Source organism: Lithobates pipiens, unplaced genomic scaffold (assembly GCF_037356315.1).
Source record: "Lithobates pipiens isolate NorthernLeopardFrog02 unplaced genomic scaffold, aLitPip1_a1.2 Scaffold_18, whole genome shotgun sequence".
Lineage (NCBI taxonomy): Eukaryota > Metazoa > Chordata > Amphibia > Anura > Ranidae > Lithobates > Lithobates pipiens.
In genome coordinates this window covers 198,518,043-198,535,740 of record NW_027507758.1, presented here as the reverse complement: position 1 = coordinate 198,535,740, position 17,698 = coordinate 198,518,043, and the positions used below count along the sequence as shown (strand labels likewise).

Here is a 17,698-nt window from a genome sequence, read left to right as displayed (position 1 = left end):
TACCTGTATCCCCGGCTCGCCAGGAGGCCCTCTTGGCAGTAAGGGACCTGCTGAGTAGCAGGGTGATTGTACCGTTTCCGGAACGTTTCCAGAGTTTCTACTCAAATATGTTTGTAGTTCCCTAGAAGGAAGGGGTACGTCCAATCTTGGACCTAAAAGCCCTCTATCACTTTGTTAAAGTGCCGAGGTTCAGAATGGAATCAGCTCGCCCAGTAGTTGCTGCACTCCATCAAAGGTACTCCCTGGTGTCCTTGGACATCCAAGATGCATACCTGCACATACCCATATGCCTGTGGCAGCAGAATTTTCTGCGATTTGCAGTCGGGGAAGCCCACTACCAGTTTGCGGCTCTCCCTTTTGGTCTGGCATCAGCCCCCCGAGTCTTTACTAAGGTATTGGCTCTGGTTTTGACATTGCGATCGTGGGGTATCTAGATTATCTCCTCCTGAGAGCATCTTACGCCTCAGAATTAGAGGAAGATGTGGCGATCACCATGCAGACTCTGTGAGAATTTGGGTGGCTGTCGAACCTAAAGAACTTGGTGATTGTACCAACTCTGCGTTGGAGTACCTAGGCTTGCTGCTAGACTCCATGGAAGCAAGAGTTTTTCTCCCTTCAGACAAGCTGCATACTTTCAGATCTGCTGTAAAACTGCTGATGAACTGAGTCCTGGGGCTCATGGTGGCTTCCCTGGAGGCTGTACCGTTTGCCCAGTTCTACACCAGAGTCCTGCAGAAGGAGATCTTGTCAAAATGGGACAAATCTTAGTTGTCCCTGGATTGTCAGATTCAGGTGAGCCAGTCGGTCAGAGAATCACTGATCTGGTGGCTGAGTTCCCTGGTGGGAAGTCATTCCTACTTCTAAGGTGTGTAAAGGAAGAAGGGGAAAAAAAACTGGATGAAATAATCTCTGTGAAAGATTAATTCAGATGGGAGCTGCAGTTCTAATCTGTACCAAAAATACAAACTCGAATATAGACTAAAATTGGGAAACCGCGCTCACCACAGAAGTGTCAAATGAACAGATAAGTACATAAAAACCACACCCCTTTTACTCTATTGTCCAAAGTGGACTGTAGCAAGCAGTCACAACTTTTATTAAGTAGAACCAGTGCGTCTAAACCAAAAGTGTCTGATTTAGTTGATGCTCCAAAAACACAAACAAATAAATCTGAGTGACCTGCAATAAGCAGTCACAATTTGAAATAAAATTAAAGTGCCTAAATCAATAGTGCTAAATAATTGGTAAATAAGCAGAGAATTGATAAATTAAAGCGGTTCTTCACCCTAAAGGGGAAGTTCCGCTAATCTTATCCCTCCCCCCCTCCGGTGCCACAATCGGCACCTTTCAGGGGGGAGGGGGGTGCAGTTACCTGGATAATCCAGGTAACTGCACCCACTTCCGGCCAGACCGCCGCAGACCCCCGCAGACGCTCCGCCCCCCCCCCGTTGTGTTCTGGGAAACACACAGTTCCCAGAGACACAGCGGGGGACCATAAGAGACGCGCAGCGCGACTCGCGCATGCGCAGTAGGGAACCGGGCAGTGAAGCCGTCATGTTTCACTTCCCGATTCCCTGACAGAGGATGGCGGCGGTGGCAGCAGCGAGACGAGCGATCGCTCGTCATCTGCCGCCGACATCGCTGGAACCTGGGACAGGTAAGTGTGATTTTATTAAAAGTCAGCAGCTGCAATATTAGTAGCTGCTGGCTTTTAATATTTTTTTTTTAGGTGCAGCTCCTCTTTAAATGACCATCAAAACTAAAAAGCAAACGGTGAATCCGTAAAAAAAATTCATTTATAGCAGTCTTCAAAAATAAATGTCCATTGATACAGTCCAAAAACATTAGATACACCACGTGACAGAGATGTGACTCAATCACATGATGAAAAATTTCATCAAATGATGAAAAATTCGTTCCACGATTTCTTTGATGTTGTCAACTGTGCAAACTTCACCACCTAAATAAGAAATGGCTCCTTACCAGACACTTCAGACCCAAGGGGTCACCAATGGCATGTGTGAACAATAGAAGCTACTCGGACATCTCAATCCTCCGATATTGTTAATGGTCTCCTGTATGTCCATCCACTATGACAGACTTCTGAAGAAATCTCCCAGCAACCATATTCCATTAACCGGTGTCCCACCATAAAAAGGAAAATGGCTCCAATAGTGTAAAATCCCAATTTTAATATAAAATAAAATGAATAAAAATTGCACTTACAAACATGCAGAGAAATCAGGCCTTAAGTGGGTAGCACCGGCCATACGCATACCATCACAAACCTATCTTCCCTAAACCGTGTAGACAGACTACGAGGTGACGTCAGCGTGACGTTCCGCCCTACGCGTTTTGTGACAATTCACGTCGTCTCGGGCGGCACGCTGTTACCTCATATTTATATTATCCGCTTACCCCCAAGCCTCATCCTTCAATTGAACCAAGCCTCTTTCTCAATCAGTGTGGCGTAAGTAGAAGACGGGGGCCTCGCTCTTGCGCAATCCCCTAGTATCACCCCCAACCACACATTGGTGCGTCCATACCCCAGGCCTCGCTATGGGTTCAACCAGAAAGCATGAACCATTTCTGGCATCTCCCTCTCGCAAGATTTCCCCTGCATAGCATCAACCGATTGGTGTTCCACTGCTTAACCAAGCCTCGATATGGACGCATCAATGGAGTGAGTGATCGCAGGAGGATCCCACTCTCGTGAGATCCATCCTTACAGCCACCACAAACTGCCTCAAATCATAAGTGGCATGAAAGAGAGACTTGAATGGAATTATGCACCTCTGTCAGTCAACACAAAGACCACAAACATGTATATCCCGCCATGGGCGCCGCAGCCGCCTGCATCAAGCCATGTCATCTCCACTTAACATACAAAGTTTTTTTCTGGGAACAGACATAATTCATCAACCGAAAGTGGAGTGAAAGATTAGTATTGGGGACAGCCACGATGTGCATGCGGGAAAAAACATTTCTAAACAATAAAAAATTATATATTAAAATTATATGTAGTTTGACCATATCTGAAAACTAGCAGAATACAGGTACACGTATATCAAATATTACATAGCATAAAATTGGTAAGATGCGATACTCCCTTCTGCATTTTATATCACATTACAGCATTATCAGAACTGTATAGAAAAGTAAAACGGAAAATTTAAATGTTTTAGCCTCTCCTATTTAACTTTTCCCTACGGGAAGATCAACACCCCCAGGACATCCTTTAGGAATTATTGATAAAGGCGTTGACATCAGTGTCCACATTCATTCCATGCGGAACATACCTTTTTAATCTATATATCCAGGCCATTTCCAGATGGGATATCTCCCTCACCAGTGACCCTCCCCTCCAATGTGGTTTCTATTTATACCCATATAGAGTGTATTAGAAGGATCCCTATTTTGTACCAGATCATAGTGCCTAGATACTGGATGTTTATCAAAGCCCCGTCTAATTTTTCCAATATGCTCGTTCAATCTAACTTTAAGTGCCCTTTTGGTCCTCCCCACATATTGTAGGCCGAAGGGACATTGTATAAGGAAAACCACCGCCTCAGAGGAAAAAGTAATAAAGGGTTCAATTGTCCTCTGAGTGCTGGTAGAAGTAAAACTACAAATCCTTGATCCTTTATTTGCATTCAGAGTGCATACGTGGCAATTCTTGCAACTATAGTAGCAGGTTAAATTTGGGAAAAAGCATCTATTCCCTTTAGGTGAATCCTGTAAGCTAGGGACAATCCTGCTCCCCAGTGAAAGGGCTCCCCTAAATATGACTCTTGGAGATGACATGGCATAATGCAGGCGGCCGTGGCTCCAATGGCAGGATATATGTTGTCTTTGTGTTGACTGTCACATAGAGGTGCATAATTCCTTTCAGGTCTCTCTTCTTTTATGCCACTTATGATTTGAGGCAGTTTGTGGTGGCCGTAAGGATGGATCTCGCGAGAGCGGGATCCTCCTGCCACCACTCACTCCATTGATGTGTCCATATCGAGGCTTGGTTAAGTGGTGGAACACCATTCGATTGATGCTATGCTGGGGAAATCTTGCGAGAGGGAGATCCCGGAAATGGTTCCCGCTTTCTGGTTGAACCCATAGCGAGGCCTGGGTTATGGACGCACCGATGTGTGGTTGGGGTGATACTGGGGGAGAGCGAGGCCCCATCTTCTACTTCCGCCACACTGATTGAGAGGTTTGGTTCAATTGAAGTTTGAGGCTTGGAGGATAATATAAATAGGAGGTGACACAGCGTGCTACCCGTGCCCTGAGATGACGTGAATTGTCACAAAACGCATAGGGAGGAACGTCACGCTGAATTCACCTCGTAGTCTGCACGATTTGGGTCAGACTGGTTTGTGATGGTATGCGTACAGCCAGCTCTACCCACTTAGGGCCTGATTTCTCTGCATGTTAGTGCAATTTTTATTTTATATTAAAATTGGGATATTACACTATTGGAGCCATTTTCTTTTTTATGGTTGGACACCAGTTAATGGAATATGGTTGCTGGGAGATTTCTTCAGAAGTCTTTTGTAGTGGATGGACATACAGGAAGACCATTAACAATATCGGAGTATTGAAATGTCTGAGTAGCTTCTATTGTTGACACATGCCATTGGTGACCCCTTGGGTCTGAAGTGTCTGGTAAGGAGCCATTTCTTAGGTGGTGGTGAAGTTTGCACAGTTCACAACATCAAAGAAACTGTGGAGCGGTTTTTTCATCATTTGATTCATCAGTCACATCTGTCATGTGGTGTATCTAATGTTTTTGGACATTTCTTTTTGAAGACTGCTATATATGAATTTTTTTACAGGTTCACTGTTTGCTTTTTAGTTTTGATGGTCACTTAATTTATCAATTCTCTGGTTATTGACCAATTATTTAGCGCTATTGATTTAGGCACTTTAATTTTATTTCAAATTGTGACTGCTTATTGCAGGTCACTCAGATTTATTTAGTTAATGCTCCAAAAACAATTGTCAGACGCTTTTGGTTTAGATGCACTGGTTCTACTTGGTAAAAGTTGTGACTGCTTGCTACAGTCCACTTTGGACAATATAAAGTAAAAGGGGTGTGGTTTTATGGCGTGTACTTATGTGTAAATTTGACACTTCTGTGGTGAGCGCGGTTTCCCAATTTTAGTCTACTTCTAAAGTGGACAGTGATCACACCAGACGCCAGCCTTTTCGGCTTGGGTGGAGTGATGGGGGTTCAGTCGGCTCAGGGCCTCTGGTCAACGGAAGGAATCAAGTTGCTGATCAATCTGCTCGAACTGAGAGCGATCAGGCTGTGCCTCTCCACATGGTCAATGAGACTGCAAGGACATCCGATCAGGATCCAGTCGGACAACGCCACTGCAGTGACATATGTCAATCACCAAGGGGGGACAAGAAACTCAGCCGCGGCAAGGGAGGTCACTCGCATACTTTGGTGGACAGAGTGACATGTACCAGTTTTTTTCGGCCATTTACATTCCCAGAGTGGAGAACTGGCAAGCGGACTATCTGAGAACCCCCCCCCCCAACAAACATATTTCTTTCCCTCAGTTTAGGCCGATACGTAGTCTACATTTTTTTTGGTAAAAAAAACCAATAAGCGATTTATTGGTTTGTGCAAAACTTATAGTGTTTATAAAATAGGGGATAGTTTCATGGCGTTTTTAAATGGCAGCGATCAACGATTTTTATCGTGACTGCGACATTATGGCTGACACTTCGGACATTTTTGACACCACTCATTTATACAGCAATCACTGCTATACAAATGCACTGATTCCTGTGTAAATGGCAGTGAAGGGGTTAACCACTAAGTGGCAGTGTGGGGGTTAAGTGTGACTTGGGGCATGTTTCTAACAGTGTGGGGGGGTGTGGCTGTGTTCTTCCTTCCTGTGAGGTGTTCGTGGGTGTCCCCACAGCGATAGAGTAGGGACCCGCGACCCTAGTCAGAGCTTGGTGTGTGCTCGCCTCTTAAAAGGCAACATACAGGTACGTGATTGTACTGCCTGTACGAGCCCTTCTGCCGAGGTATATCGGCGTGAGGCGGTCGGTAAGCGGGTTAAAGAGGTGTAGACTCCAGAGAGACAATTTTGCCCATGTACAAGTCATTAGTAAGGTGTCATCTGGAACATGCAGTTTCATTTTGGGCACCTGTCCAAAAAAAAAAATTACTGACGAACTAGAAAAAAGGAAGGGAAACCAAGCTAATAAGAGGCATGGGGGAGATCAGCTATGAGAAAAGATTAGCTGAACTGAATGTATTCTCTCTTCAGAAAAGGCAATTAAGGGAGGATATATATGATCAAAATGTTTTAATACACTATTAAAACTATAACTATAAAAGTACATTTGTTCGGTAGATAATTTTCCTCTTGTGTTGCAGCTGAGCACTTGGCCAGATGTGGGGATCTAGCCACTACAGGGAAGCCCTTTTTGAATTGCATAGTGTTGAAACTCCTGCAAATATCAATCTATAAATTATCATGTTCTATGGTCACGGCATACACTTTTTATTTTATAACCTCATTGTAATATCTTACAATGATACAGTACAATTTAGTTATGCAGGTAAGCATAGGTAGCATAGAATAGGTAAGCATTTAGGTAATATGCTTGTTTTGACATTCATTAACATCATAACTCTTTATTATTCCATAGGTATGCCGAACACATTTGGTGGTTATGATGAGACACCAGAGATGACTGCCAAGCACATTAAGGTGTGTAACTGTCATACAGTGCTCTATTGCCAGCTTCTGGTCACTGTTCTGTGCAGTGCATGATGATTTTTAGATTTTTAATAAATTGCCCTGCAAAATAATCATACTGCAGATCTTTGTGAAATTTTTTAAAATGACATTGCTTACCTGAGTCCTCATTCGATCCAGTGCTGTGCCCCTCTGAAGTTACTCTTTCCCCTAACTTTCTGGTCTCCCAATCTTTGAGGCTGCAGGAGCTATAGACCTAGCAAGGCTCAGGAGTAAGCCTGCATGAGTGCTTCTGTAGTAAGCGGCTTTCTATAGGGCATTTACCAAACGGGTCAGGAGCGCCAGCAGGGGGCCCACAAAGAGATTTGGGGACACCCTGCACAATTTCAATTGTCATGGATAACGAAGAGCCAGTCTGTAACTTCTAGTGAAATGAGCTCTCCAGTGCCAAGCACAATAAAAGAAAAATACCTGTCACAGGAGGGGTGCCCAAAACATCCAGCAGGAGACAGTGCGAGAAGCTGTAGGTGACTAGGCAGCTGTGACTGCCAGACAAGCACAGACCAAGAAATCTGGAGTTTTATCAGATCTGCAGTCTCCTGATATCCAAGGATGGATAGATGTTCCTAACATGGAGGAGGGCCTGTTAAGAGAACAGTGGCAAAGTGTTCAGTGGAAAGCGGCACAGAAAAACAAGTATCTCTTGTAAAAATAAGTCTGTGGTGGACAAGTCTAAGGGCCAAAGGGGCACAGTGAGGACCTGGAGAGATCCTCATCCTTAGAACGGAAATACATTAACCTATAACTTGTGTAGCAAATTGCTACAAAAAAAATGACCTAGAAAAAAAACTCAGATACAGCATAATAATGTTATAAACTGAGGCCAACAAGCTAAACTGTTCCCTGTGAGGCAAGGATTGCGAGGATTGTAAATTCTGACCATCTTACAGTGAATATGTAAGCAATCTATTAGTTGACCAGCTCCTTTACATATAGTAGCTTTCCCATCTAGCACAAGGGTAATGGTGGGGATTGCTGTGAACGTGGGCTTTTTCCTGCTGCTAAAGTTGGTAGGAGCAAATAAGTAATGTAGTAGGGTGTGGATGGGTAGGGAACAGAATTGATTACTAAGGAGTATCTATACTTTGAAAAGGGAGGTAACATTGTGACTCAGAGTGGTCCTAAGTCAATAGGCTATCTACATGTAGGGTCTTAGTTGAAGGATTGTCAATCAGTCCCTTAATCACTAAAGGGTAATTGTCCCCGAATGTACAGTATATATTTGATCATGGGACTAGTGAGGAGTTCCACTGTAAGTGGGTTTAAACAATAGGTGGTTACAAAGTACTTGGTAAAGAGCATCAAGCAGGGTTAGTCATCTTTTTCCTCCTCTGAGGGACTGTGACACCTCCCATGAGATGAAGTCATTCACGACCCACAATCCAATGGGGGTCATAAGCAACCGTGCAATCTTAGTAAAAAAATTATAGGAACCAAGATGTCCCAAAGGAGCAAAAGGGAGGATCAATCACAGAATATCTATTTGAAAAATTGCTTTATAAACGTCACAAATGTAAACCCCTTAGAACACCCAGCACTAAAAACCTACAGAAAAAATGACATTGTCACAATATTGCACCCATCTCAGAGACACACACACCAGCTAAAGAAAGGAAATAATGGTGCTGCTATAACTAAAGCCAATGTAAATACTTAGTCTTGTATGGTGAAAGATGGAAAACTATATATGCTGCATGTCCATGTAATGGGTTTGTGCGATTGTGTTGGGAAATTGCCTTAGCAGGCAAGTCAAACATATAAGGCTGTAATGGGAGCCTATATCCTATATTGTAGTAAGGATCAATCAGCTTGTGATGGTTTCAACAGACAGCCAGTTGGATAGTGAATATATAACATCAAAAAAAAGGTCACTGAGTGGGTAGAGGAGGATGCAGACCAGTCATATAGGAATAAGCTGGTTATAGCGCGTATTATATATGCATGTATTGATTTCACAGGCCCTTGACCAAATATGATACATCAAGCAGTACTCAATTTGAGGATACGTCCACTGAATATCAACAAGAATCAGTGGGGAGGGAGGAGGAGAGAGAAAAGATGTAATTTGCTCGAGGGCACTTGCCCATGGAATGATGGCTGCAATGGCCATTTTACAAGGAGCTGTTCCCCTCCGAGGTCATTCTGGCAATAAATACTGAATCAGCATGTTTATAAACGCTGGTGAGGTTCTGCCAGCATGTTGCAAAGGCCATCTGCTATAGAACGTCGATGCTCAAAAACATCCGGTTGTGTCAGGTATGCTGGCTACAGTGGCCCGTGAGAGGCAAAGCAGGCTTATCCAGTCCGTCCAAGCGGAAGTGATGCTACAATGTTATCCCACACACTTGCTGGAACGCATAGTGGGGTGGAGATGGTGCGGCCTACGTCAAAGCGTTTTGCACATGTGACTATGCGCTTTGTATGAACATATGATGCAAGTTATCTCCGTCTACTTAAAGGGTCAAATGTCCAATCAGTGTCAATTACAAGGTGGTCCCTGCCACTCATTTAAAAACAGGTTCATCAATAAATGGAGGAAACAATCCATTGACCATGGCCTAGAGGTTATGAAACTTGAGGAGAAGGAGCAGTTACTAAAATTGCAAACACAAATCGCTGAGAGCAGTGGTAAACTTTAACCCCTTAAAGATATGACTGACTTTGACAAATTTAATGACCTCAAAAAAGAATTTGAATATTTTTTTTGGAATAACAAAAATTAACATACAGTCTAAATTCAAGAGGGACCTAGACAACTAAGCAAGGTTTGAGATCTTTGACCTCACCACTAGAGGCGGCAGAAGCTGGTCCCAACGTCACAGACCTCCCTCATGACCCAATACCAGTGTTGATATGCAAGCCTCCAGTAGTGAAGATTAATTGCATCACTTGGTCACTTTTTTAGAGAAGGATCTACTAGAACTAGAGGATCCTCCTCAATCCAGGTTTATCCTAAAAGGAGGCAAAGCAGAAGGCAGAACACGAAAAGGGAGAGAAGATACAAGGAGGTAGTGGACTCCAGGAAAGTGGACTGTACCACTACCAGGAGCCAGAAGCACTCCCGTTAAATGATCCTACACTAGACACCACCTTAGATGACATTAAGGTTGTTAATCTTTCAGGTTTTCAACTTGGAGACAGACACCTTGACCTCCTAACAAAAGGGAATGTCCTTCTTTCCTAAATCCAGAATGGTCACTTTGGGCTCTACAAGGACCTTTGCCTATCCCTGTGAAGAGTATATTATAAGCGACTGTACTCTGGGAAACAGGCCATCGATGATCCCATTGAAGAAATTGGTCAAATATACAGAGTAGCCATTGATCACTTGGTGTCATTATTAGAAGAGGCTGGACCATCATCGGAGGATGATTAATCCACAGCCACAGATACAACACTCTGGAGAAGGAACCCTAATCTTAATTTCAGATCAACATCATTACTCTATTCCCAAAGAATAAGTGGCTAGGTGTTTTTATGGATCTTGTCCAGACGGACCTTAATGAGGTTAAATGAAAAATGAATGTCACTGATCTCTCCTTGAATGAATGAAATACTTGTATAGCGCACAATGTGAACTGAATCGCCTCTAGGCGCTGTGGCGAGCTTTGATCATCTGCTAAAAGAGGAAGGTCTTGAGTTTTTTCCTAAAAGCCAGGTGATTTTCTTCCAAGCGGATGTTGATTGGTAGAGCATTCCATAGCCGAGGACCTTGGACAGCGAATCTCCGATCCCCCTTGGATTTATACTGTGCTTTGGGCACGAGCAGGAGGTTTTTGTTGGCTGATCGAAGACTGCGATTTGGTGTGTAATGATTTATTTTTCTCCACTAGGTATTGCGGAGCTTCTCTATGGACGCATTTGTGGGTGAGGCAAAGGGTCTTGAACGTGATCCGATTTTTACGGTTAGCCAATGTAAGCTCCTCAGCGAAGGAGAGATGGATTCCCAGGGTTTTTTTCCTGTTATCAGCCTTGCTGCCGTGTTTTGGATCAGTTGTAATCACGCAAGTTGATATTGTGGTAATCCTATGTAAAGCGAGTTTGCGTAGTCCAGTCGTGAATTAATGATTGTTCCAACTACCACTGCTTTGTCATTCTTTGGGATAAAAGGGATGAGTCTGCGAAGCATGCGCAGCAGATGGTAAGATCCACTGACTACTGCTCCTATTTGCGCATCCATTGACATTTGTGCATCTAAAATAAACCAGAGACTCTTCGCTTTGGTCTTTGGGGAGATAGTCTGCCCAAAGACGGTTGGTGGAGACCAGGAGGTTTTGGTTGCGGGCTTATGATTTGGGTGTAAGATAAGAAGCTGTGTCTTTGAGTTGTTGAGCTGGAGGGAGTTGGTGGTCATCCAGCCCTCTATTGATTTGAGGCAGTTTTTTCAAGTTGTTTGATCTTTTTTTCCATTGATCCAGAAATAAAGCTGCGTGTCGTCAGCGTAAGAGTGGAAGCAGAGATATGAGCATCTGATGATTTGAAGGAGTGGGCGAATGTAAATGTTGAAGAAAACGGGTGACAAAGGAGAGCCTTGAGGGACTCCGCAGGTGACTGCCCGAGTTTCGGAGTGGAATTTTCCTAGTTTCACTGTCTGTGACCGATTTCCTAGGAAGGACGCTAACCATTGGAGATCTATGTCTTGGACTCCGGCTACTTCTGTGAGGCGGACGAGTAGAGTATTGTGATCTACTGTATCAAACGCTGCACTTAGGTCTAGCAGTATGAGGAGACACGGCTCTCCGTCATCTGCTGCTTCGAGGGCGTCATCCCAAATCTTGAGTGCTGTTTCTGTTCCATGACCCGGGCGGAAGCGTGATTGCAGCGGGTCCAGGAGTTTGTGAGTATCCAGGTGGAGTTGTAGCTGATGTACTACAGCTTTCTCCATGATCTTAGAAATGGTGTTGAGGCTTGTAATTGGCCTACGGTTGTTTGGATCCTGAGGGTCCAGGTTTGGTTTCTTGAGTAGAGGTTTGACGGTGCCTTGTTTGAGAATGCTGGGAACAATCCCTTTGTGGAATGATCGGTTTATGAGGTGGGTTATGGTTGGAGCCACGATGTCGCAGCATTCTTTCAGTAGTTTTGTGGGGATGTCAATAGGTGAGGTACTGTCACGCAGTTTATTAATGTTGTTTTTTGTGGTGTCTACGGTAATTGGGGATAGTGAAAATTTTGGTGGTTGCGGTATGTTGGTGCAGACATCCTCTTTATGTATTTGCTGGCTGAGGTTAGATGTTTTCTTCTGACAAATTGTTTCCCTGATGGTTTCAGGGGCGGATCCAGGGGGGGGGCAACGGGGTCAATTGCCCCCTCCGAGAATACCGGCAAAGCCGGTTCCGCGGGTCCAATCGCGGCCGGTTCCGCGGGTACCAGCGGGCCGGTTCCGCGGGTCCAATCGCGGCCGGTTCCGCGGGTACCCGCGCTGAGTGGATGGGTGAGGGGGGGGGGCAGCTGGGCAGCTTAGGAGGGCTGCTGGCCAATCAGGCAGCCAGCAGGCAGGGGAGCAGGGAGATGACATCATCTCTCACTGCCCTGCATCCCTCCAGTCCTGCCCTCACTGTGTAGGAAGCTGTGTGCAGCAGAGAGATTGCATCATCTCTCTGCTGCCTATCTTCACTCTGGGACCCAACAAAAGACCACCTTAGCAGAAAAGTGACAGAGTAGGTGACAATCCGCAATGTGTGGCAGGCTTCGTGGTAAGTGGCAATCCGCAATGTGTGGCAGACTACGTGGCAAGTGGCAATCCACAATGTGTGGCAGACTACGTGGCAAGTGGCAATCCACAATGTGTGGCAGGTGACGTGGCAAGTGGCAATCCGCAATGTGTGGCCAGTGACGTGGCAAGTGGCAATCCGCAATGTGTGGCAGGCAACGTGGCAAGTGACAATCCGCAATGTATGGCAGGTGACGTGGCAAGTGACAATCCCCAATGTGTGGCAGGTGACGTGGCAAGTGGCAATCCACAATGTGTGTCAGGCAACGTGGCAAGTGACAATCCGCAATGTGTGGCAGGTGACGTGGCAATCCGCAATGTGTGGCAGGCTACGTGGCAATCCGCATCTGGTGGCAGGCGACGTGGCAAGTGACAATCCGCAATGTGTGGCAGGTGACGTGGCAAGTGACAATCCGCAATGTGTGGCAGGTGACGTGGCAAGTGACAATCCGCAATGTGTGGCAGGCTACGTTGCAAGTGGCAATCCGCAATGTGTGGCAGGCTACGTGGCAAGTGGCAATCCACAATGTGTGGCAGACTACGTGGCAAGTGGCAATCCACAATGTGTGGCAGACTACGTGGCAAGTGGCAATCCACAATGTGTGGCAGACTACGTGGCAAGTGGCAATCCACAATGTGTGGCAGACTACGTGGCAAGTGGCAATCCACAATGTGTGGCAGACTACGTGGCAAGTGGCAATCCACAATGTGTGGCAGACTACGTGGCAAGTGGCAATCCACAATGTGTGGCAGACTACGTGGCAAGTGGCAATCCGCAATGTGTGGCAGGTGACGTGGCAAGTGACAATCCGCAATGTGTGGCAGGTGACGTGGCAAGTGGCAATCCGCAATGTGTGGCAGGCAACGTGGCAAGTGACAATCCGCAATGTGTGGCAGGTGACGTGGCAAGTGACAATCCCCAATGTGTGGCAGGTGACGTGGCAATCCGCAATGTGTGGCAGGCGACGTGGCAAGTGACAATCCGCAATGTGTGGCAGGCTACGTGGCAAGTGACAATCCGCAATGTGTGGCAGGTGACGTGGCATGTGACAATCCACATTTGGTGGCAGACGACATGGCAAGTGACATCCTCAGGGCTCCCACTGATTCTGCATTATGGTGAGATGAACCATTTAATTTTATATTACAATGTATTAATAGAAATAATGCGCTTCAATCATCCTGACACCATAACAACCATGGTGCCGTAATGATTGAAGTGCCAATACCAGCCATTTCCCATATAAATTGCCCCCAAAAAAACATATTTTATAGCAGTGCCCCTCCCGAGACTAGACTCTGGATCCGCCCCTGGATGGTTTTGACTTTATCGGTGAAAAAATCCGACAATTTGTCACAGTAATCCTGGGATTCACTTTCTGGGGGTTCTAGGCACACCGGATTCATTGATTGACTAGTTTAACAGTTCCCGTGGTTGGTTTGCGACCGTTGAGATGAACGTTTAGTATTGAAAGAACTCCAAAATGCAGAGAGACTAGTTGTTAAACCAAGAGACAAAGGAAGTAGTGTGGTCCTTCTATCCACTGAAAAAAATTAGGACGTGGTACGTCACTAATGGATAAAACACCTAAAGTAAGCTGGATCACAACCCTTTTATCATTAATAAGCCTGACTAATAAAAATAAAACTCCAGTGGGCCTTTGAGGCAGATTTACTTAATAACTGAATTATTTAAAAGTGGTTGACTATAATACCCCGACCTTTTACGTCATTCCAAAGATCCAAAAAAAGAGGACCCCCAGGGACAGCCAATCGTGTCTGCAATCTCGGGCCCGCTTGAACTGGCTGCCAAATACATAGACTCCCTTATCAAGGATCTTTTTAGTACATTACCCTTGTATGTACGTAATACTGGTGATGTACTTCACAAAATTGGCCTTTCCCGGGGACAACATACTCATTGGGATTGATGTAGAGGCATTATATGCATCTATACCACATGGGGTAACTCTGCTGTTTTTTACTATTTTTTTTTTTGGAGGTAAAATTTACCACTGTGGGGGCTCAAAATGGGTTTGTCATAGAGTTCCTTGAATTGGCACTAAAACATAATTTCTTCCAATTCCTGGGATACAATTAGTAACAGCTATGCACCTGGCTAAGGTACATCAACAATATCCTGATGGTTTGGGAGGGATCGAGAATTGAATTGCTGGAATTCATGGATGAACTTGGCTGCAATACTCGGAACATAACCTATGTGGTAGATTGCCATGAGCTCTCCTTCCACGACCTCTCTATTAAACACTTCCAGCCCAAGGACATCATATGAAGCATTTGACTTTCAGTGGGGATCTCTGAATGATGACTGCAGCTACAGGCTTCGTTCAGATATCATATTTTAGATTTGGTGATTCTGTGCACCGTAAGAATGATCATAGCGGCAGTTCCACCATTTGATTGTTCTTACAGGCGTCCATCCCCCCGCCACCCTCCGGTGCTTCTCCAGGCTCTCCCTTGCCATCGGGGACCCAAGGAAAGAATCTGCTGCCACCGTTTGGTGAGCATAGAGATTTTCGGTGACCAGTCATCTGACCATCGGTGGCCCAGGCACGACGTTAAGACGTAGACAAAGCCATGATCGCTGTTGGAAAGCATGGAATCGTTAATTTTTTTTATTTCATGCTTTCCAGCCTGAAGGAGAGATGTGGGGTCTTATAGACCGGAAAAGTGATTTTGTGGCAATTCTGCCATAGACCACTTTTATCTGAAAGCCGGCCGAAGAGGAGGATATTTGGGTTATGGCAGCTAGCTGTGCCAGCTGCTGCCATAACAATGATATTCCTCTTTAAAGTTAGGGGTATATTGGCATGCAGTGGTCCATAAGGGGTTAAATGGTTTATCAACTGTGCCACAATGCAGGTTATCTATATTCTGGAGTGCCCGTGCAAAAAAGTTACATAGGTAAAACCAAATGTCAACTTTGTGCCAGGTTTTGTGAACACCTAAAGAGTATAAGGCAAAAACACTCCCGTGGCCCAACACTTTATACAATGCTATGGTAGGAATTCTTCTGGCCTGAGGATCAAGGGGTTTTATGCCCTGAACCTAACAGAAGGTAGAGGTGACTTTGACACAGTCCTATTGAGCAAAGAAAAATACTGGATATTTAGGCTATAATACTCTACAGCCTAAAGGACTGAATGAGTTGAGTCTCGGTTTTCCCTGAGCCATAATCTATTAATCTACCCCACTACCTAAATTGTCTTCCAAGCGATTGAGCTGAGCTAATCATTCTAAAGCTAACTGTCTTCACCTGGCTATCCATTTTTGATTCAGACTCATACCTTCATCCCGTGTATATCTGCTATGGTTGTACAATAATTTCCATTTTGTCAGTACACATTTTTTTTATTTTTTAACTTTCTCTATTTTTATTTTTTTTTCCTTTTTAATTGCTGCAATATGACTTGTCACCACAAGGTAGCTTCAAAATGAAAGTTTAATGTAATTGATACTAGACATTTGTCCCTTTTTAAAAAGACGTAGATAAATTAAGTTGTGCATCCTGATGAAGCGCATGGTCACATGTGCAAAACACGTTGACGTAGGCAGCGGCCTTTCCGCCCCATGCTCCACCATGGATTCCAGCAAGTGTGCGAGATAACATCGTAGTGCCATTTCGCTTGGACGGACTGGATAAGCCTGCTTTGCATCTACTCATGGGCCACGGTAGCCAGCATACCTGACACATGACCGGATGTTTTCGAGCATTGACCCTGTACACCAGATGGCCCTTGCAACACGCTGACACAACCTCACCAGCGTTTATTCACATACCGATTCAGCATTTATCTGCAGAATGACCTCCGAGGGGAATGGGATCCTTGTACAATGGCCATTGCAGCCATCATTCCGGAGTGGTGAGAGCCCTCGGGCAAATAACCTAATTTCTTTCTCCCCTCCACCCTCCGCTCTGATTCTTGTTGATATTCAGTAGACATATCCTATATATAACATGCTCAATAACCAGCTTATTCCTATATGACCGGTCTGATTCATCCTCTGTCCACTCAGTGACCACTTTTTTTTACTTTCAAAGGTTTTTTGTTTTTTAAAAGGCACTTACAAGTACATGGGTACATTAACAAACAATTGGCAGCAGGGCAGGCCTGCTGCCGGTGTCTTGTAAAATAGTGTCCTCAATCAGATGCTGTCCCCTGCGTACTGCGCATGCGCAGTACACAGGAACACAGATTCCGAAAATTGCCGAGGACGAACGGCGCCTGCGCCGTGAGTCCAGGTTCTATCCCCACTATCCAAGTGGACATAGAATAAAAAAGAGCCGAGCGGAGCGAGGCCGAGCCCGAAGCGTGGCGAGCGAAGCTCGCCCGCGAGGGGCCCTCTAAAAATCACTACCCTATGTCCGCTTGGATAGTGGGGCTACCTCCTCCACTCATGGCGCAGGCGCCGTTCAACTTCGGAGTTTTTCCGAAGCTTCGGCTGCTCCGTACTGCGCATGCGCAGTACGGAGCGGACAGCATTTGATGGGCGGACTGTATTAGGCAGAACACCGGTAATCAAGTATACTACAGGCAAACAATAGTGCAACCATAGACAATAGCAGCTGGAAATACAGACATCATCCCTCACAAGGAGGGCTAAAGCCAGATGAGCAACAAAAGGGTGTCGCCCTATCTGGAGCCCTTAACTAGAGGCTACCTAAGGGAGAGACCAGGCCCCCCCCGACACCCCGAATAGGGATCTTGCTGTGTCGGGGTAGGGGTGTAGTCCCTCTGATCCCCCCCCCATCCCCCAGGGAGAGGGTATCCAAGGGGCAGCAAGAGAGGAGCTCCCCAATATGCGTTCTATCTTTATTATGATCGTGTTATTTATCTGCCTATTAAGGCAATCATAAGAGAGAGATCAAGAAAGAGAGAGGAAAGAGGAGAAAGAAAAGAGGACAGAGGAATGGGGGAGGGAAAAGCTACTCCTGAATAAGGGGGAGAGGGTGTAGGACTAGATCAACCACTGCTCAGTTGGGGAATGTCACATCTATTTAGGTCGTAATACCCAGGGGGAGTCCGGGGGCACTCCTGGTAAGAGGGAGATTCCTATGTACCTGGCCCATGGATCCCACACCTTTCTAAATTTCGGTGTAGTGTCCAACAGGATGCCTGATAATTTTTCCTGGGACATAATCCAGGATATCTTCCTCTTAGCTGTAAGGAGAGAGGGTCTGGGTTGT

The 17,698-nt window shown here is 45.3% G+C and overlaps 1 protein-coding gene across 3 annotated transcripts in view; it reads left to right on the top strand.

Annotated features, from left to right (window-relative positions):
• Positions 1-17,698, top strand: part of MTR (5-methyltetrahydrofolate-homocysteine methyltransferase) — a 1,186,028-nt gene that overhangs the window by 281,474 nt on the left and 886,856 nt on the right. For all 3 annotated transcript variants that reach the window (XM_077486511.1, XM_077486510.1, XM_077486509.1), the window contains exon 10: positions 6,670-6,731. In XM_077486511.1, the coding sequence (XP_077342637.1) occupies positions 6,670-6,731 (62 nt within the window). The remainder of the gene's footprint in view (positions 1-6,669; positions 6,732-17,698) is intronic.